The sequence below is a fragment of the Thunnus albacares genome, chromosome 20 (assembly GCF_914725855.1).
Source record: "Thunnus albacares chromosome 20, fThuAlb1.1, whole genome shotgun sequence".
In the NCBI taxonomy this organism is placed as follows: domain Eukaryota; kingdom Metazoa; phylum Chordata; class Actinopteri; order Scombriformes; family Scombridae; genus Thunnus; species Thunnus albacares.
This window is the reverse complement of record NC_058125.1, coordinates 4,183,278-4,205,517: the sequence shown is the minus strand read 5'-3', so window position 1 is coordinate 4,205,517 and position 22,240 is coordinate 4,183,278. Positions and strand designations below refer to the sequence as shown.

General features: G+C 41.0%; 1 protein-coding gene across 8 annotated transcripts in view; it reads left to right on the top strand.

Annotated features, from left to right (window-relative positions):
- dnah9 (dynein, axonemal, heavy chain 9) overlaps positions 1-22,240 on the top strand; it is a 178,919-nt gene that overhangs the window by 43,740 nt on the left and 112,939 nt on the right. For 7 of the 8 annotated variants that reach the window (XR_006399614.1, XM_044338784.1, XM_044338783.1 and 4 more), the window contains exons 33-42: positions 2,669-2,825; positions 3,840-3,944; positions 9,829-9,986; positions 10,092-10,230; positions 14,892-15,179; positions 18,179-18,389; positions 18,484-18,611; positions 18,946-19,054; positions 20,760-20,907; positions 21,405-21,579. Coding sequence is in view for 7 of the 8 variants with exons in the window: in XM_044338784.1 (XP_044194719.1) it covers positions 2,669-2,825; positions 3,840-3,944; positions 9,829-9,986; positions 10,092-10,230; positions 14,892-15,179; positions 18,179-18,389; positions 18,484-18,611; positions 18,946-19,054; positions 20,760-20,907; positions 21,405-21,579 (1,618 nt within the window). In the remaining variant the exon portion in view is untranslated. The remainder of the gene's footprint in view (positions 1-2,668; positions 2,826-3,839; positions 3,945-9,828; positions 9,987-10,091; positions 10,231-14,891; positions 15,180-18,178; positions 18,390-18,483; positions 18,612-18,945; positions 19,055-20,759; positions 20,908-21,404; positions 21,580-22,240) is intronic. The other variant, XM_044338787.1, reaches the window with a different exon arrangement.

Here is a 22,240-nt window from a genome sequence, read left to right as displayed (position 1 = left end):
CGACAGAATGTTAGATTTTTGGCTATATTTCAGGGGAGAGCCATAAAGCCTGTTGGCTCTGGTATCCGGATGATACACTGTATACAGATGGGATCATTTGTCTTCTCTCAGCTTCTGTCTCTCGTTATGCTTTCCAATATTTCCCCCTTCCATACATCATCTATTAACCAGCAGCTCATTAAAATCATTGCTGCATTGATATTGCAGGCAAACCATTCTGTTTATTGCCCTGATCAATAAAGTCCTGATTGTCTCCATCAGTTCACGTCCATGATGCCGCTGGTTTTTATTGATACTAGATGGGTAGACTTGTTTGTTAGTCCTGAGAGGTTCTGCGGGAAAAGCAATCAGTGGTGTCACTAATCAGCCTGTGTGATAATCAGAGCGCAGGAGCAGATTATATTATCATATAATAAGAGGTTATGTACAATGACGGCTGAGCCGACACCAAGTCATTGTCAGTGCTGGTTATAAGACTCAGGATTTGTCATTTGTACTGTTAATGGCTGCTGCATAAATGAAAGCTTTTTCTATTGTGCATTTATTAGAAGTCAGTCTGGATCATTTAAAGGGCCACTTGATGTTAGGTCTTTAGTTTATCTGCTATTTCCATTCTGAATCATCCAGCTTGGACTGAATGTATATTGCTTTTTTTTGGTGGGGGTAATTATGATTTTAAACACAGAACTGCAGATGATTAAGCACAAAATCGAGGTCTATTCTGTTTTTTTTCTCTGTATTGTGGTTATACACTGACTTTTAAGTAAAAAACAATGCCAATCATAAAGAATTTTTTGTAAGAAAATATACTGAAAAACACAGGATCTGTGTCTGCGTGCAGTGGCAGGGAAGGATAATCCTTTGCCTGCAGCCATTTCAGCGTGCTGTTTCAGTGATTTGAGGCACTGGAGCATTGTTCTTGGACGTTTAGTTGGCCAAACCTCAGCACTCAATGCTCCACCTGCTGAATGCTGCTCTGCACTCTGTTTTGGCATCGGAGGCTGGCGTGTCTGATTTATTTGCCAGCATACTGTAGTTTTTTTCAACAGATTTCATCCTCTTATTGCTTTGTTCACTTATTAAAAATCAGTTTGCCACACAACCGGACTGTATTGTGGTTGTAGGATTATCAATGTTTGGCAAAGTCTTTGTTTCAGTACGATAGTCTTAAGTACAGTATGTGAACTCACCGCCACATACTGCCACTCAAGCCACACATGGTAAAAATCCTGAGACCAGGAGACCATTTTTGCGAGAATTCATGAAAAATCTTAAATCATATATTCCCAGCATGCATTTGTTCAAAGACAAGGAATCACATGCTGCGTCCAAAATCATATACTATCCACTACATACCCAACACGTGTACTATCATTCAACATACTTTTGTGTGACTAAACAGTAGTATGTATCTTTTCAGACGTGTTGAGCTGTAATTATCACATCACTTCCTGAGAGCCTCCTTGCCGGTTGGAGACACATAACCATGGTAACCTGTGCCAACCATAAAGTCTGAACTAATTTAAAAAATATTTTACACCTAGCAAAGTGAAACCTTACTTAAATTGAAGTGTCGTTGACATTATGCCAGAGCCTCCTTGGTCACTGTCCACCATTGTCTGCTATGTTGTTGTTGTTGTTGTCACTACTGCATTGCATTGTGGGATATTTATGCCGGCTTAGTGTCCAGTGCTTGCATACTGCATTATTTCCCTGTAAATATTTCACATCATCATTTCTCATCATTGAATTTTAAAGCTGCACTAATCAGTATTTTTATATGAACAGTGGGTCAAATTACTGTATAATGTCAAAGGGGTCATTGTGTGATGAACCCACAGAGAATTATCAACCAACTCTACGATTCCTTTCAGCGCTAATGAGCGTTTTAGTGTCTTTCAGATCATTGTTTTGGTTTGGTTGGACCTTTGTTGCATGTCACACCCTCCTTCTCCCCTTGTTTCCTGTCTGCCCCTTCAGTATTGATGGTCCAGTAAATTCAAAAATGCGAAAAAAAATAACTTCACTGTTTTGGTTCACTCTCACCGCTCTTGTCAACCTTGTTTCCAGCAGCTGACAGTTATACACTACCTGCCCAGCACCAAACAGCGAATAGACACAGTTAGCAATTAGCTGGTGAACATAGTGGGACATTTAGCAGCTAAAGAAGAAGATATTTTACTCAAGAGTTGGTATAGAGACCAAAGAGGAACAAAGCTAAAAGAGAGTGAATATTGGACTTACATTCGCCGGGTGGCCAGAAACATGACTCCAAATGAATGCTAATATTGCTCTGTGCCTGCTGGATGTGTAAATAAGCAACTGTTAGCTAACACGATGGTCATATCAGCTTTGTATGGTGATTATATGTCAGACGTGTGTGTGATCTTAAGCTTGTTGTTGAGTTTTTTAAGAAGCATTACAATTTTACCTTGCTTTTTGAATTGATTAATTTTGATTATTCGATTGTATGAAAATGTCTATGATTAATCACACTTTAGACTCACAGCATGTAATATAACTATAAATGTGTGTATGTGTAGTCAAGCTCCTCACTGAGAGTGCACAGACTTGCTCTGATCTTTATAAATTGAAGATCAGTGGAATTTGCGTGTTGCTGTCAGTCTCCAGTCCTCAGCAGTGATGTGTGTATATCTGCTCCGTTTAGATGCTATATCACCCTGACCCAGTCCCTCCACCTGACCATGAGTGGAGCTCCAGCAGGGCCCGCAGGCACAGGGAAGACCGAGACTACCAAAGACTTGGGCCGTGCCCTCGGCATCATGGTTTACGTATTTAACTGCTCTGAGCAAATGGACTATAAGGTGAGCCAGCGTACATGCATCAGTGCACGTAGCTAACGTGCTTCCATAGCAGCACATATTATGCATGTTTCTTTTCATCTTTGCCTTTGTCAGCGATATGGCATGCATTTGTCATTAAAGTTGTCATCCCACTTTACGCCCTTCTCTTTTCATCTTCCCTCTTTTCATCTTCTGTTTGCCCCCTCCCCCCTTGAAAGAAGAGCTGATTAGTTCAAACCTAATTGTTATTTCTTTCCTAAACCTTGTCAAAATGCCCTCTCTGCTCCCAGCTTCCACCCCGATTTATTATGCACTCTTGTATACTCTCACTCAAACACTTTCTGCATATTGAGTGGTCAAGGGAGACATAAACATAATCTTGTGATCCAGCTTGCTCCTGCTTCCCCAGACAGGGGCATCATTACAGTATACAGGTGTACAGCACCCCCGGCTATACACGCCGCTGCAAGGTGTCAGAGAGAAGTGCTAATATACTCCGGGTGGAACACAGGCACTGGGAACTGGCTTCAGAGCCCCAAACTGTTACTCATATTCAGTTATGCACACACACACAAGTTGAATCAATCCTCCAGTCAGCTCGGGTTTGCGTCAGAGAAGGTTTCCTCAGCCCTGTAATTGGAGAGAAACGTCAGCTGCCTCCTTCATCCTGGTCCAGCTGCCCTCTGGAGGGTTGTTCACCTACTCGGAATGTGATGTTGGGAAAAGTAAAATGTGGGCGGCGGACATTTTAGCCTCTGCGTTTTCACCATCAACACCTTGTATTATTAGTGTGAGCCCTTGTTTATATCTTCCTCTTATTATTCGCCTACTCTTAGCCTGCTGCGGCGCTACGCTGAGACAACTGCAATGAGCGTTTCTTCATGTATCTTCTGTCTAATTGGCATATGTCTCTATCCGCCTCATCACACGTCTTATAAGTCAGTCAGGCCGAGTCTCCACCTTTGAGCATGACTGATTGACTTCTTGTTCCGCTGTGTCCATCTGAATATCTGTCTCTCTCCCTCTGTCCACCAGTCCTGTGGGAACATCTACAAAGGCCTGGCTCAGACTGGGGCATGGGGCTGTTTTGATGAATTTAACAGGATCTCAGTGGAGGTGTTGTCTGTGGTTGCTGTACAGGTAAGACCAAGTCCAGTTCCTTCACCTCAGGTGCTCCCAAAATCCCAGTCAGGTCAAGACTGTATTGTGTGTGCGGTTTGTGTGGCGGGTTGAGCTAAACGTGTGAGTTATCATTTTATTTATGAAGTGCTCTATCCGAATCAAGGTGCAGTGAAAATAAGGCCTTGAAAACAGCTCTGCAGAGGTAAATAGCCTCCTCATTACTGATTGCAAGCGTAAATTGCTTCAGCTATAAGACTAATCCACCAAGACTGACACCCTTGCACTCCAGAGCTTCTTCATAATTGGAGCGTTCTCTCATCTGATTTGAGGGTCAAGGATGGAAAACTGCCTCCCGTGGCGCTGGTCATGATGCTCACATATTTCAACACTAATAACAGCATCTCTGAATGGACAAACTCTAAAAGGAGGTGATACAGTAATTTGGATGAATTGGTATTTGCTCAGTGTTATTGCTCTGAGCACAACCTTGATTCACAAAAAATTAATGAAATTAAAATAAATGAGTGATGAATAAATAAATGAGTATTTATAATTTGGACAAATTACAATAAGTATTTGTGATTTTGCGTTCTTTCATATTAGGACCTGTACGAAAATGATTGGAGTAGGGAGGGGGGCTGAATCATCTGCCACAGCCTCATAAATATTTTTTTCTGGACCATCCCGGTGAAAAACACTGCAATACCCTCCCCCTAAAATATCAAAGCAACATATTTATAGCAAACATAATAAAAAAGTGCAAATGGAGCCATTCTGTTTTTTAAATAAATAAATGGTTAGGCCTATGACAGCCACTGAATAAATGAGCCGGCCCAGATGCCATTTCTGTTGGTGGTAATGGGCTCAATATTTTCTCCCCAGAATGAATGAAAAAAATAGAATTCTGAGATGAGTAAAAGTTGAAACCCTGCTCTACAAACTGCCCACCCTTGACAACAAACTGCCCAAAATAAACCTGCCCAGTCAATAAGATGTAGCCCAAATAGAGTGGAAAACCACCCAATCTGGCAACAGCTGAGAACATTTGTATTTAGACTATTTGTGCCAAAGAAAAAGTCCCATGAAAATTATTGACAGTAAGGTATGTGGGTGTTGTAGTGGGGTAGAGGCTAAGAGATATTTCAAAATCAAAAAAAAAGCTGCTCTAATCAATGGTTTTAGATTACAGTAACAATGGATCAAATGACTACGTAACTATGTAATGTGAAAGTGGTTATTTGTAGTGTAACCCGATGCCTAGATGGTCACAGAACCATCTTAGAAGTTGTCCTTAGAAACTTTTTGGAAAAGGGCAGGCACTTTCAAAAATTACTTTGCAGGTGATTGGATGAACCATCTGTCTATCACTGTCTTACCTTGTGAGGCAGATTTGTGAGATCATGAGATCCCGCGAGAATCCTCATAGGACGCTGATTGGTCTGAACCACTGGTGGTTTGGATGCAAATGCATAACTTGAAGCCTGACAAGATTGATTCTCGTGTCCGTAGTGAAGAAACCAACTCTTTAGTTCCCCTCAGCCCTACAGAGAGTCTTTCAGCTCATTGTTTTGGTTTCACGATCTGCAATTTAACCTTTTGGGTCGGTGTCAGTGCTCTCATCAACCTCATTTCCAGCAGCAGCAAGCAGCTGTTTTCAGTGGAAAAGTTCTGATAAACCCTCTACATGCTAACTGCCCAGCACTAAACAACAGAAGCTAGGAACTATTCATTTAGCAAATAAAGACCCAGAATTATAGCTCAGGAGTTGGTGAAGGCCAAAACAGAGCTAAAAGGAAAGCAAATATTGGACTTACATTCCTGAAGTTGCCAGAAACACTACTCTGAATAAATGCTAATGTTACTCTGTGTCTGCTGGATGTGTAATTAGGCAACTGTTTGCTAACACATCAGCCATGTCAACTTTACAATGTGCTAATGTGTGTTTACTGCTTGTTGCACTGCCTCATCATTTAATACAGGTTCCAGCCTGTGCTCTAGCATACAGTATGTTAAATCATTACTGCCCTTTTTTCATCTTCAAGCTCTCTGGATGACTGACTGGATCATTTTGACAGTGTCTTCACCTTCGTTCTCCTCCTGAATCTCCACTTCATGCATAACGACTCAAAGTACAAAAAAAAAAGACTTCATATTCTCTCCACACTGAACAGTATATACTCTGGGCGACCTAGCTGGCCCTTTGATTACGGGGACTCTTTCTGAGTCCTCTTTCAGCTGATGCTAGCTTTTCCTGCCATCTTATAATCTGTTACCGCGGATCAAACAGATCCTCCCTCTCTGTGCTTTTTGTCCCTCTTGTGTATTCAAATCCTGCATGCTTTTGCACCTTAGGACACCATTTTCATGCACATGCAATGTATAAAAATGTATACAGTTGATAAGAACGCTGATTATGATCATGATGATAATGGTGATAGAGCTCCTCAAAGGCTCCTGGCGGAGGCGATGGATCATTATTCATTGCTAGATATAACAATCATTTCTCTGCCCTTCCTTCTCTCTTTAGTAGCAATGAAAGTCAAGCAGCCTCCTCTGTAAGCTGCGGAGGCCTACAGTACTTAGAGAATTTTAAAGTGCCAGAAGAATGAATAGGTGTTGCGTGGCGTAATGAATAATAAATCACGGTGGCTTATACGTGGAGAAGTAGACCTTGAGAACAGAGGAGCGTCAAACTCCTGCTGTGACAGCTGGCAGCCCGCTCCACCGCTCAGCCTGCTTCAGTGGAGCCAATGCCGAGCGATCTCTCACCATAGCAGGCAACAGCACACACACCTAATCCATCCTCTTAAAGTGGGAGCAGCTACCATCGCACGGCGACATACTCGGCTGCCAGTTGGGTCTGCTAACACAGGTGGCGGGACCAGCTCTACATTAAATAAAGCAGAGGCAAACAGAAGGCCGCCAGACGTAACAACATGGAGATAAATTGTTTAAGTTCTGCCTCTGTTGTAGCCAGCACAGGCCTGGGCTTTGAATATATTTAAGCTACACTCTGCTAGCGCCGGTCTGAACATTCAAAGAGGCAGCTAAGAGTGGAGCCGGACCCACCGGATCACACCTTTCAGAACAGTGTCTGTTTTTGAACTGTTTAAAAATGTGCTTTTGGTGTTTTACTTTCCTTCATATCCCTGTAGGATAGCAGTGGAGGGCCGCTGTCATTTCACATAAAAAAACAAGCCCCACTGATGTCCTCATGAAAACTTTTCTTCTTCTTTTTTTTTTTTTGTGCTGCAGCTGCACTGTTTGTTTTTGCATTTTTTTTCTCCATGTTGTGTTAGTATGACTGAGTGATCTGTAGCCGAGTACTCATCCATGAAGAGATGTTCCTCCTCTTTCCAGCTGTCGACTCGCTACACAGCTTTACCACACGCATGTTAAATTCATAAAGCCCCTTACAGGCTGGGATTCCGACTTTTAAGGGCCAAGGCACACACACCAAAAAGTTTATTTCTGATATCTCATTCAGTCATAATGTAGACAAGCAGTGCCTTGGCAGTTCATCCTCCAGTAAACCTTGGCTGATAACATGCTCATATTATTGATGAAATTGTGTCACTGGAAAAATAGGGGCATGCTGCATAACAATTTGACAAGCTGTTACAAATTGACTCCGGTATGTGCTTAGTGATATTAATGATATGCTAATGAGTGATAGCACTAGTTGGAAACGTTCAGTGCCAATGCAGGAAGTAGGAATGTAGTGAGGAGCCCAAAAAAAGCATATATTTATGTTCAACTGCACCCTCCAGCGGCCCTAATAATTATGAACGGAGCAAAGGGGGAAATCAGGTGACATTATTATAGGGCGACAAAGTTCGTGTAGGGAGGAGGTCGGAGTGATGGGTCAACAAAACTCAGACTTTAACACGTGATATTGCTGTTGTTTCCAGTTTCCAACTGCAAGTCAACTTTTTTTTCCGAACCAAACCACAATTGTCCCCTAATCTTAACTAAGTGATTATTATAGTAACCGTGACGATGAAGGTCTCCTAACCTTAACAAAGTAGTAATTTTAACCCAAACCATGATGTTTTCCTTAACCTAACCAAGTGTTTTTTGTGCCTGAACCTAACCAGAGCTTAACCATAGCATTGTCCCATCATAAAAGATATTTTATATTTATCTTTCAAAAGTGATTTGTAACGGTTTTGGAAAGGACAGATTGCTGAATGGGTTATCAGATCAGAAAATGCTTCTATGTGTTGATGGATTTTATCATTTCATATGGAGGACTTGTTGCCTAACCCTAACCACTGCTTAACCATACTTGCCATGACCAAAACCCTTTTTTCATTCAACAAACTTAACCCCCAAACTTTTCAAATGCAGTAGTAGAACTTTTCCTAAAGATCATAACATCTAAAATTGGCTGAATTACTTGGGCATGAAAGTTCATTCTGTACCTTAAGAATTAAGGTTTGACAAAAAAAAACTTGACACAGTGACGATTTACTATCTTTCAACAACATCTCACCTCCTCAATGGAGTAGGTCCACCTTGGTCATGTGATAGCAGGTGGTCGTACATGATGGGGAGGTTGTGACCCTCTCTGTGGACAGCTGTGGGAAACACTACATTGGTGAAATGAGAAAGACCCTGGACAAGAGACATAATGAAGACTGGAAACAGACAACATCAGCTCTCTGTCAACACCTTACCAAAACCACTCAAAGCATTGACCGAGCAGAGATCAAAGGTCCTCGACCAGGAGTCAGTGGATAGCCGGAGAAAGATCAAGATGGACATTCACATCATTAGTGTTAGAAACCATGTTTGAACAGAGACTGTATTTACCATCTCCCCCATGTATAATGTCACATGACCAAAGTTCCATATGTGGGTAATATGATGACCACTGAGTCAACTCAATTAGCTGAGAAGAGCTGCATTCGACAGCTCTGGAAAAAGCAAACAAACTAAATTGTGATTTATGGTCGGATCAAAGAATAAGTAAGAAAAATTAAAAATCTCAAAACGGATTCAAATTCAATTTTTAGTACTTTGGACACATTTTTGTCTGTATTTCAATTTACTTGATATCAGGAAAAAGAGGACAGTAAACCACGCGCAACAACATAATATGTCAAGAAGAACACAAAAATGTCCAGGACTTATTTCTAGGGATGCACAATAGTGGATTTTTTGCCGATATCAGATATGCTGATATTTCCAACTCACTGTGGCTGATTGCTGATGCCGATACTGATATCTGCTCTGATACTGATATGTGCACATATTTTTTTTGCAGATGGCTGAGGAGACTATTGTGCATGCAAGCATAGATTGTCCTGAGTATGATCAAGAAATACAATATATGAAGGAAGAATTTAGGAAGCCTTAAAACTTTAATGAACCTGCCAGGTGGATGGAGCAGTAGAGTTTTCTTTTAGTTTATTAGACAGACAGGATTAATGTGTAGGATTTAATCTCTGGTCCACACTCCGGAGCAGAAGGTGGCGGTAATGCACCTAATACGCTGGTTGCCAACCGCCGGTATAAACCAAAAAGATTTTTTTTTCCAAACAGAGTGGTACGTCCTGTCAGACGAAGTGTTTCCTATCTGTGCAGCCGAACTTAGCAGCTCCTCAACGGCTTGTTTCTCCTTGACGGTCCCGGTGTTTCCTCCGCAGGCTGCACTTCACTGAAGCTGCCCGTCAGACCCGCTGCTTCTTCCCACTTTAACCTGAATAACAAACCAGGGCTCGGTGCTCCGGTTTGTCTACATGGAGAGCCGGGGCTAACGTTAGCTGAGAGGCTAGCGGAGCGTTAGCCTCAGCATGACCGGAGGGAAGCACAGCCAGCTAGCCTCTGCTAGCCTCCCAGCTAACGTTAGCCTCGGTGCATTCTGCTCTGTAATGTGTTCTCTGTACTGTGTGTGCAGGTCAAAAGCATCCAGGATGCCATTCGAGATAAGAAGCAGAGATTTAACTTCATGGGAGAGGAGGTCAATCTTTGCCCCTCTGTTGGCATCTTCATCACGATGAATCCAGGTTACGCCGGCAGGACTGAGCTTCCTGAGAACCTCAAGGCTCTGTTCAGGTATGAGCACGCAAGTTCATGTGTATGCACCGTTTATTTATCCAGGAATATGACCATGCACTACAAATGAGGCTATTTTAATGCTTTCTTCCCATTTATCCACAGACCGTGTGCCATGGTGGTGCCAGACTTCGAACTGATCTGTGAAATCATGCTAGTGGCCGAGGGCTTCATTAACGCTCGGGTCCTCGCGAGGAAGTTCATCACACTCTACACACTGTGCAAAGAGCTGCTGTCCAAACAGGTACTATCTGCTTTCTTCATTGTTACACATGTGACACGTTTAGAATAAGCCAGATCCATTTCCACTTCAAAAGCTGAACATCTGACACAATGTTCCTTTTATATTTGAGGCTTTTGATAAAGGAATGACTCAGAGGCACCACACAAGAGCTGGCTTTCTAACTTCACTGTCTGAGTGAAGTGTTGCATGCATATGAATAAGAAGCTGCAGGGAGTTTGGATGTTATTCCATCTAAATTTTTCTTTAATCCTTTTTCAGTCTGGGTCCTGTTTTACATGTCATGCCGTTATTTAAATTATTTAAAAAGCAATGAAATCACACAGTGCTGACTAATAGTAACAGTGGAGCTCACTGACGTAGTTTAGCCACTTTATGAACCCTCAGTTGTGGATGAATGAAGTGTCATAGGACACTACTTCCTCTTTATGGCTATTTTATGAAGTTCCACGTCTTCAGACATTTTAAATATCACCTTAATTATACTTTTTAGCTTCCTCAAACTTGTTTGCTGGAGTTTGATTGCAAGTTTTCCAATATTAGCAGCTTAGCGGTAATGAAATAAAATGATAATGACCAGACTGCTTCTCTCAGCTATATTCACAAAGGCTGAAACTGCAAATCAATGGAAAGCAGAGATTCAGAAAACTACTTTCTCAACTGGTTCATAAGTGTGGGTTTAATATTACATAAGTTCTGCTGCACTGTCTTGTGCAGAATGACAATGCTCTTTTTTTTTTTTTTTCCCTGTCAATGAATAGACAGCAGTGCCCACTGTGTGTTTCACTCCACTGTGAAATTCATTTCATGCAATCAAAAAGCTGCAGGGAGCTGAAATGTTACTCTAATTGTTGCCTCTAGTTTCATTGCAGTAAACTGACGACAATACATACAGCGTGTTCTACTACTGATAACAGAGAAAGAGAAGTTATTTTAGGAATATCTTGAATGAAAATTATATAATCAACATTATGTTGATGTTAGAAATGACACACAAGGATATAAAATATGTTAAGCTCACTGTGAAATCACTTAACCTTACCTGATAAGTCCTGACATGGATGTTATAGAAGTATAGTAATGTTATACAGGCCTTGAAACGGTAACGTTCACTCTTTTGCTGAGAGGTAGATGAGAAAATGAATATCATTGTTGATTTAGATTTAAAGCTGGAGCCGGTTGATACATGACAAGAAATTGGAAGTACAGAAAAAACAATTATTTGTTTAGAGACAGTGTCAACAATCTATAATTCATCCAACTGAGAGAAGTGATGAGTTTATTTCCTCAACTGTAAAAGTACAGTTCTTGGTCGCAGTCTTGGTCAGATTTTTTTAAACCAAATATCAATATCAGTAACAAAATCAGCCTACCAGCACCTCTAAAGCTCAACAATTAACATGTTATACCTCATCCAGCACATAATCCTCCATAAAAGCTCCACTTTTTTTTTTTTTTTAAAACACTGTGTTTTTTCACAAAAACAAGATATAACGTGTTGATTAGTGAGCTTTAGAAGTGCTTGCATGCAGATCTTTTAAGAGCCAGGCTAACTGTTTCCAGTCTTTATGCTAAGCTCAGATAACCGTCTCCTAGCTTAAGCCTCATATTCATCATACAGATATGAGATTGGTATCGATCTTCTCATCTCAATCACAGCATGAAAGCAATTAAGTGTTTTTTTCTCCCCCAAATTGTATAAATTATTCCTTTAATGTTTCAGGGTGGGTGGGTGTGTTTTGAATATTCTGGCACTTCTCCCTCTCTCTCTCTCTCTTCATCTGGAGAGTTTCTGGGTCGGACGCACACATGAACAACTGCTGTGATGTTATAGAGATGCTCTGTCACTGTATCAAAACTGATGGTCACATTTATGAGGTATAAATATTATACTGATGATGGAGAAACATTATTGTGACATTAAAAATGACATACAAGAATGAATATGTTAGGCTGTAGGCCTTTTTTATATATCTGCTACATTTTGACAACTTTATAAAGTTCTCATTCATCAAAACAATATTTAAGTGCATACATAGCTGCTCCCCAGATATAATCTGTCAGTTAATTGGAGTTATGACCACAAGGGAAACAAGTGGTAATTGTAGAGTTCCAAAGCACAGAACAAGTCATCTTCTTCAGTAAAACATTCACAATTATAAGTTAAAACCATCAGAATTACACAAATGAAAAAAAAAGGCTTAAACAACAAAGACTGAATAACTGTTCAAATCTATGTTTACATACTGTAAACACCCACTACACCACATCACACCTATATGTCAATGTAGTGTATATAGTCATACACACAACATACACACATGCATCTTTTAGAAGTGTAGTTGTTTTATCCAGATTGTGTTTTATCAGCTCATTTGTTTGGGCTGTTTTAAGCAGGATTTAAAAGCCTTGTGAAGGACGATGGCTGCAAATTAGCTTAAAGATCCCTCCAGACACGTTTTAAGATATATGAAAATACTCTGCTTTGAATAATAATTTGAGTCTAATATGTTTTTTTCCCCTCAAAAAAAAAAGTTCAATGACCTCATTAAAATCCTTAAAATTTTACTCAGCGAGACGGAGAGAAGGTAATACAACAGATGGTGTTCGTATACAGGCCATCATACGGTAAGTGATAATGAACTGAGAAAACACCTTTAGGAGAGGGCATGAATCCATGGTTCGGCATATCTCTTAAGATCTGGTTCAAAATTATCACAAAGAATAGCCTGAAAACACATAGTTCTGACTCTGAGTTTATACCAAACAGAAGAGATAAGAGGTTTAAAACTCGGGAAAGAAATCCAAAGCTTTCAAGAATTAAAAGATAAATATGGCTTAACCATGACTTTTATAGATACCTGCAAATGAGAAATTATTTACAATAAACAAGAAGAAAGGAGAATCTAGATGGGTTGGAGTTAGAAATGATTAAAAAAGGAGTGGAAAATTAAAAAAAAAAAAAGAAATGAAACACTATATATAAAGAGAAGTGGGATAAAGAGGCTAATATTGTGTTATCAGTGGACGAATGGGAAGAGATTAATGAGCAACAGCGGAAAACAACTCGCTCCTTATCTCGGAGAGAATACGGATGGAAAAATATTACAAGATTTTTTTTTTTGTAACACCGACGCAGAAAAACTATCAAGGTACAAGGTGTTGGAGATTATGCAGAGCGAATAAAGCCGATCACTTCCATGTCTTCTGGGATTGGCACTCTATTAGCCTTTTCTGGCAGGAGCTAAAGAAATGTGTGGAGAAAACACCGAGGGTAGAATTTCCCATTTACATTTGAGGTTTTCTACTTGGGGAAAACGAACATAAGACTTACAAGATGGGGAGACAAACATATGTTCAGGATCATGTTAATTGCAAGTAAAAAAAAAAAAAAGCTATGACTTGAAAATGGCTGAAGATTGATGTACCCAAGATTGAGGTTTATATAAAGCATTATATATACATGATGGAGAAGTTGACTCTCTCTTCCAGATTGGAACTGGACACATTTAATAGAATTTGGGAAAACTGGCTTGAATACATCTCGACAATTAGGTCAAACTTTATACAAGAAAGCCTGCAAATTGGAGAAACCATTGATTCATCACTACAGATTGTGAAAGGTTCTTTTACTCACTACACCGGTATCATATTGAGTCTCTACTCCGACTGAAGTAAAAATGTACTGTGTGAGATAAGGTACAAGGTAGATGTAGGTACATGGATCAAAAAAAGAATTGAGATTATTCACTGTGCTGTTTCTTTTATTTCTAATGACTGAAGGTGTGTGGTGGATATGTGAATATATATCTGTATCTCAATAAAAAGAGAATTAAATAAATAATATCATTATATCCCCTTCTCCCTCATTGAAACATCTCTGAATATGTAAATATTGTTCATTTCAAAAGCTTAACTGCTGGACACAAGATGTCTCCTACTTCACTGTAAAGTCCATTCTCAGTGTTTCCACATCACACTTGTGTAAATTGTTTACTGGACCACATTCGGCTCCAAACTAAAATCATGCTTGAAGGTACTCGCCTCAGATTTAAAGCGAGCACAGAGAAACTTTCCTCCTTCAGCAGATGAATGTGAAAACAAACACATACATCATTCTGCACAGTGAAGCTCAAATAATCAACTGAAGGAACAAAGAGGAAAAGTCATTTTTGAGCGGAGGGGGACTTTAAACAAGACTCCCTATAGGTTCTTAGTCACAGTAGGAATATTATAGGAATATAATGTAGGGCCTGAAACTATGAAGTAAAACAGTGCTTTTTATCAGTATTTGTTGATACTTTTGTTTTTTATGTAGCTCTGCTGAGTAATATAACACATCTGCTGCCCACATGAAATACATTTGTTATAATCAATACCATCTCTCACAGAGTGGACGCGATTCTTTATACTTGAAGCTGATGGAGCGAGTGTTTCTGTTCACAGTTCAGTCAGCAGCTGCAGCTAAATATTTGTTGTCTGGAGGCAGATGGATCTAAAGTTTTTGCTAAACTATGATGAGCTCGGTGATATGAGTAGCCGGAGTGGCTGGTAGAGGGACAAACCAGGCAGCTCATTAGTTTTAATTAGCTTCAACTTTCCACTCTCATCGCTGCCGGCTCTGCACATCTCACTCACTGATGTCTGTCTGGCATTTACTGAAGGACCACTACGACTGGGGCCTCCGAGCCATCAAATCGGTACTGGTGGTGGCCGGCTCTCTGAAGAGAGGAGACCCCGGCCGAGCGGAGGACCAGGTACTGATGAGAGCTCTGAGAGATTTCAACATCCCCAAGATCGTGACCGATGACATGCCCGTGTTCATGGGGCTGATAGGAGACCTGTTCCCCGCTCTGGACGTCCCCAGGAAGAGAGACCTGGACTTCGAGAAGCACGTGAAGGAGTCCATCCTGGACTTGAAGTTACAAGCCGAAGACAATTTTGTGCTCAAGGTAGAGTAAACCCAATTCCTCCTGACAGTCTTCATGCTTTTCTTCTGCAAATTCTGTTTTGATTACAAAAAAATTTCAAACCCCCACAGGAGTGTAAACCGGTCACTAAGCCGCGGACGCAACCAAACGCAATCACAAGTCGTCTGAGAAGCACAAGCAGAGTCCCCAAATGAGGTGTCATCTCTAACAATTTAGACAGATATTACAGTTGTAGCACTTTCATTTAGATTTATCTTAGTTCCCTCCAAAAGCTGTTTACCTCATGTCATAATGTTCCGCTGGGAAACGGACATTAGTGTCAAACAAATCTGCAGGATGTGGATGAATCGGGCAAATATTGCAGAAAGCTGGTGGTTGGCTTCAGTGAGTGTTCAGGTGTCCGAGCTGCTGACCTAATTTTTGTCATTATATTACATACAGATACACACTCACTAGCACACACACACACACACACGCACAATAGAAGGCATTGTATGTCAGAGACAGATGAACGCAGGACCAGGGGAAATAAGTGCAATCTGCCTCAGGTCAAATGGACACAGGAAACACATAATAACACTCCATCAGTGAAGGCTGGCGCTGCACCATGCCACTTAACCCTGACATTGTGTGAGACAGCTACAGAAATAAACAAAGAGGAGGAGAAATAGAGAGAGAGAGAGAGAGAGAGAGAATGGAGGGAGCGGTCAATAATAACCATCCACCCTCAGAGCCTGAACTTTTACTGTCTTTGTGTGCGCGGCCAACCTTTTGATTTCAGACAACGAGGGGGAAGCGGCGAGGTGAGAGAGACCGCATACCTTTAGCGTTAGCCAAGGCTAGCATTAGTCCTCCCCACATCAAAGCAGTAATCAGCCGGGGCCTTTGAGTTGGGTAAAGCCGCCCGCGCTCCGGCTGAATGGATGGGGAGCAGGAGCCGTGAGGAGCCAGGTCGATGGCATTGATTGAACTCACCATCTGTATGTTTGAGTGGAAGCGCGGAGGAAATCTCCTTTCTCTCTCTCTTCCTTCTCTCTCTCTGTTACACTCCGTGGTGTCACCTCACATACCTAAATTGACAGAAGATGCTGCGCTATAAGTCAAGGAACATTCAAAAAGAGTTATTTTGGCTTTGAAGTGGTACCAGCCAGCTTGAGATATTTTTGTACCACAGAGTGGAAAATATAAAAAAAAAAAAACATCCACTTGTTAGAGCTTGAGGGATTGTAGTGAAGGTAAAGCAAACTATTTACACAGTCCATAGAGTTTTTCAAAAGACTGAGCGTAGAGTGTGTAGTACTGGGGAACTTGAACTTGAATTACTGGAGGTGATAAATAGTTTCACAGCTCTGAAGTGAATTACAAGAGGACAGAAAAATACCATAATCCAGACTTGAAAAGTACAATCCAGGAGAGATGTATTTATACAGAGGTATTTATGGAAATATTACAACACAGCAAACACTAAACATCAAGGACACTTTTAGAAAAAGGTGGAATTTGAGTGATGACAATTTAGATTGAAAGCATGTATAAAAACGAAGGTTACAAAGCAGCTTCTCCTCTCTTTGTGTCACATGAATGCTCAGTTTTACAGTGTTTTCCTGATAAAATAAATAGATAAAAAGTCACTCCAGTGGTTAAACAGCTGGAGGATAAAATAATGTTGAAAATCAACACAGCTAATGCCAAGATATCCTGACTTTTAGTTTCTAGTGTGGATTAAGCTCAAACTACACTGGATCCTACACTCATCATAATGCAGCTCATTCATTACTGGAACTAGCAGCTCCATGATTCCAGTTTGTACTGCAGGGTTTCCCTTAAAACTTGTTGTCCGCAAGCTCAAGTTGAGATAACTCTGATGACATCACCGTTAGTTTGTCAGACTGTAGAAAGGTGGAAAAGGAATATGGAGACCAAAAGCATTTAATATTGAATAAATACATAAAGCATTGTGAAATGTAATATAATCATTTGAAGAAGAAAAGGCTTAATAATGATTATACTGTGAAATAGTCCAAGACCAATATTATGAAATGTTATTTCATTCTGCTTATTTTCACAGTGGCAGAATTTATTGAAGGTCATTTTTATTTAACTCCAGCAATTTTTATTTCAAAATGTTCATTTGCCAAAGTCTGCATTTATTTCATCAAGACATTTTGTCAATGAAGACAAACAGGCCAATTATGTGATTGGCCGGTTGCCTATTTAGACTAAAGTAATAACCTGTAGTTGCTGGGGGAAAAAAAAAACTGGCCATTATGAAATCAAAAGAAAAGAGAAAAAACAACATCTACTGGAATCAACTAAAATGACCTGAAATGAACTGTTATTGTTTTGTTTTGCAGAATATGCTGGCTGGAAGAGGGAAGGGCTCAGCTGGGAAAGATGTTATGCACTCATGTGCAGCAATCAGGATTTTATAATATTTACATAAACAAAAATTGGGGTAGCCTGTTTTCATTGTCAGGCCATTGTCAGTCTAATCAAACCACACAGTAACAATGTCGTGTTTAATGAAGATTTCACAACTAGGTCATTTCTTGCCCAAACTTTTACTCTGGTTGTTATTTAGTCATGAAAGTTGAATATTAAAGAGAAATATTTAATATTTGAAAGCAGGTTTTCAGGGGCTTTGACATTGAACACCTTGGTGTCCATAGAACGAAGACATTATACAACAGGCTGAGTAGTACTTCCTGTTTGTGCAGGCCTAGAAGATCACTGCTGTCATTTACTGTTCCCTGTGAAAAGTGTACTAAGCTGCTGCGCTGCACTGCAGTGCATCACACCACCCTGTCATCCTGCATCAAGTTATGTTAGCTGTAAACCAGCACGTTAAGGACGAGTACACTGACTGGTACAACGTAGCCGCCCATGAAATGCTAGATTATCCTGTAAAAGGGTCTAAAAGTGTTGATATGGATACCATGTCATCAGAGTCTCTGTGTGTGGTAAACAAAGCATCATCTTCAACATTTCACTCCGTGTGTGTGTGTGTGTGTGTGTGTTAGGTGGTGCAGTTAGAGGAGCTGCTGGCGGTGCGTCACTCTGTGTTTGTGATCGGGAACGCAGGAACCGGGAAGAGTCAGGTGATGAGGTCACTCCAGCGGACCTATCAGAACATGAAGCGCCGACCTGTGTGGGCAGACCTTAACCCGAAGGCCGTGACTAACGATGAGCTTTTCGGCATCATCAACCCGGCCACCAGAGAGTGGAAAGACGGTGATGACTGAGTCCTTCAGAAACATAGTTTGACCAGCACAGTGTTCAATGTCCTGACTAGAGTAACCAAAATGTAAACTCCTTTCTCCTACAGGCCTGTTTTCTTGTATAATGCGTGAACTGGCCAACGTCAGTCACAGCGGGCCTAAGTGGATTGTTTTGGATGGAGACATTGACCCGATGTGGATTGAATCACTCAACACAGTTATGGATGACAACAAGGTGTGAGAGTGTGTGTAAATGTGTCGACTGAGTCTTTTATTCAGTATCAAAATGACTAAGGTTACACATTTTTACTGTCTGTTGTTCACAAAATCATTATTCAGATATGAATAGGTCCACAGTTGACTCATCACTGATGTGAGAGAGAAGTAAACTATTTGTACTCTGAGAATAAATGACAGTCTGTGTGTGTAATGCTAAGAATAGTGAAAAGATCTGAGGATTGCAGGTGACATAATCCTGACTTAGACTGTGTAATATCCACAAAAGAACACAGGCTTTTTCAGTGATATCTGCATACAGTGTGTGCAAATATCCTGTCTCCCTCTGTCAGGTGCTGACTCTGGCCAGTAATGAGCGGATTCCTCTGAACCCCACCATGAGACTGGTGTTTGAGATCAGCCACCTTCGCACCGCTACCCCCGCTACCGTATCCAGAGCAGGTAGCTCTTGCTTTCCTTTCCTATTTCTTACAATACTTTTCTCTTTTACTCATCCTTCTACCTGTGTACTTCCTCACTATATTGTGTTTGTGTTGGATATGTTTCAAAATGTCCCTCTGCAGCAAGACTGACTCATAAATTGGGCTGTAAATCCCACTCCATTTCAGCTCTTTGTTTTGGTTTTATTTCAATGTTACTGTTTTGGTTCAGTCTTACAGCTGTTATCAGCTATTATTTAACACAGCAGACAGAAAAGCTCTGATAAACCTGCTGTACACTGATAAACCAGCACCAAACAGCAGACAGACAAAGTTAGCAAGTAGCTAGTGGAGCATTTAGCAGCTAAAGAGCCAGACATTCTTCTCGGTAGAGAGCTGGTGGAGACCAAATAAAGGCTAAAGGAAAGTGAATATGTGATTTATATATGTTAGGTGGCCAGAAACATGATTCTGAATAAATGCTAAAGTTGCTTCCTTTCTGGTGGATGTGTAAAAGAGCCAATGTTTGCTAACATGTTCACCCCTATCACCATTTGTTGTGCTGCCACCAAGTAGAGAAAGAATGAATTACTGTAGATTTCATTATGTCACTGGTAAGACTGCCACTTTATGAAAAAAAAAAATCAAAATCAAACTACCGTTCAAACATAGGAGAAAAATCAGTATTATTATTATCAGTAATCTATGCCTTCTACTCCTGTGAGGGTGAATATTACCATTATTGACATATTGTCAGTAAAGAAGGCTATGTTCATTCTCATTGTTTGCAAAGTGGAGGAAACTACAGCAGTAAGCCATGCTAATGACACTAAACCATCTGAGATGTAATATGTGGAAGCATTTTGTATTCAAAAATCATGGATTAAAGCAAAGTTGTTTTCTGCCTTTCAAAAATGTTACTGTGCAAGTTACACAACCACAACAACAGCGTCAGCAGCGATACCAACATATGTCCTGTTTCTGCTGAATGACTGAAGCTAACCAGGTGTGGGCTTGGCTAGTACTTGAATGGGAGAAACTAACTGCTGGTGTTGGTGGAAGTGGTGTTAGTGGGCCAGTAGGGGTCAATCTTCTCTCCGGTCCTAATAAAATCCCAATGCCCCAGTGCAGTGATCGGGGCACTGCGCGATGGGAGATGCCGTCCTTCAGATGAGATGTTAAACCGAGGTCCTGACTCACTGTGGTCATTAAAGATCCCAGGGCACTTATCGCAAAGAGTGGGGCTAGGGGAAAAATTTCCAATCTGGCTCTCTCCATCTTGCCACCTAATCATCCCCTCGTGTAATTGGCTCAATGATTCCCTCCCTCTCCAACTCAAGCTGATGTGTGTTGAGCAATCTGGTACATAATGGCTGCCGTGCATCACCCAGGTGGGTGCTCCACATTGGTGGTGGTTTAGGTGAGTTTCCCCCCTTTACTGTGAAGCACTTTAGGTATCAAGATAAAGTGTAATATAAATGTAATCTATTATTATAATGAACAAATCTGAAGATAGCTGTTAGCTTTAGCAATTTTTTTTTTTTGACAGCCCTACTCACTGGTGCATATTCTTATAAAAAAGCATTACTTGATGGGAGGTTTGAGGTGACATGGACAAATACACTGTACAAAGGGCAGGAAGTAAAGGGGGGCATTAAATGACCAGCAAAAAAATGTTTAGGTACTGGCGTCACTAAATGTTCCAGCTTGGCTCTTCCTCTTTCCAGGCATCCTGTACATAAACCCAGCAGACCTCGGCTGGAACCCACCGGTGTCCAGCTGGATCGACAGGAGGGAGGTCCAATCAGAGAAGGCCAACCTGACCATATTGTTCGACAAGTACCTCCCTTCTTGCCTGGACGCCCTCAGATCAAGGTGAAGCAGCTTCCCAACAGCTCCGTGTCACTGTGACATGACATGCTGGCAGTCATTTCCAGTTGACGCAGGATGTCGAGATGTGACATAACATGGGGAGGGACTGTGTAAAAGTGGGTGGGTTGGACCGGAACAAACAGGGACTGACTCAGGAGAACTGGATGCTGTCCTGCATTCAATTGTCCTCCAACACCTCCATTACCACTGCTACTGGAGTACACAACAAAAACAGGAAGCAGAGGAGGAATATTTTCTCCTCAATTTCGGGCCAGAATCCAGAAAATGCTTTGCTTTCCCACGATGCCACATACCTTATAAATCTGTCAGCCTGTTTATTGGAGAAGCTTTATTTTTTTTCTGTTAAATCTGTTAAGAAAATATGTGCTACAACTCAAAGGTACATAGAGTGAAAACATGATGAAAAAAATGATTTTAGTCATTCAGCATTGTAGTTCTTTTCAGCAGTACAGTGATATAATGTGTCTTTCTTTGCCCAGGTTTAAGAAGATCATCCCTATCCCTGAGCAGAGTATGGTCCAGATGCTGTGCTACTTGCTGGAGTGTCTGCTGACTCCAGAAAATACCCCGCCAGACTGTGCCAAAGAACTTTATGAGCTCTATTTTGTCTTTGCTGCGGTCTGGGCCTTTGGGGGAGCCATGTTCCAGGACCAGGTACTGCGTGGGCCTGTGGGCATGTGAGGCGCTTACTAAGTGGTTGCATAAAAAGGGAAAAATAATGGGACATGTCTGAAACAGCTGAATGATTTTATTTTTCCTCCTCTTAACTCCTTCTTGAAAAGAGTTTTTTTTCCACTTGCATTATGGGTATTCCTTGGTCTTATTCGAGCCCTGATGGCCCTTATGCAACTCGACTTTCTGTCTGTGTTTATGAAAAGTCATTTGAAAGTTATTTTCAGTCGAAGAAATGGCAGCTTTTTTGAAAAGGAGAGAGATCTCCATCTGGAAATGAAGTGGACTCCATTCCGGCTCAACAACACACAGACTGGCTGAATTTAAATCAGCAGGAGAGCTGTGGCGAGCAGTTGCTAAGCAATCCAGTTAGCGCCATACAGTAAGCGCGTCCATCTAAGTTATGGGATAAAACTGCTCTTCCCTTGGTACAAATGTACTCCACTTTATTTTCCCATCACAGATGCATTTAAATGCTAAGTGGTTTTATTGACTGGAGAGTTGGTAGTGAATAGAGGAGACAGGTACCAAGGGGGGGAAGAGGCAGAATGGAAGACGAGGAACTGCCAGCCAGCAGGTGATGAGGCTACGTCACTGTCTGAATCAGACGGACGGATAGATAGGCCTGCCATCTCTTATTTTC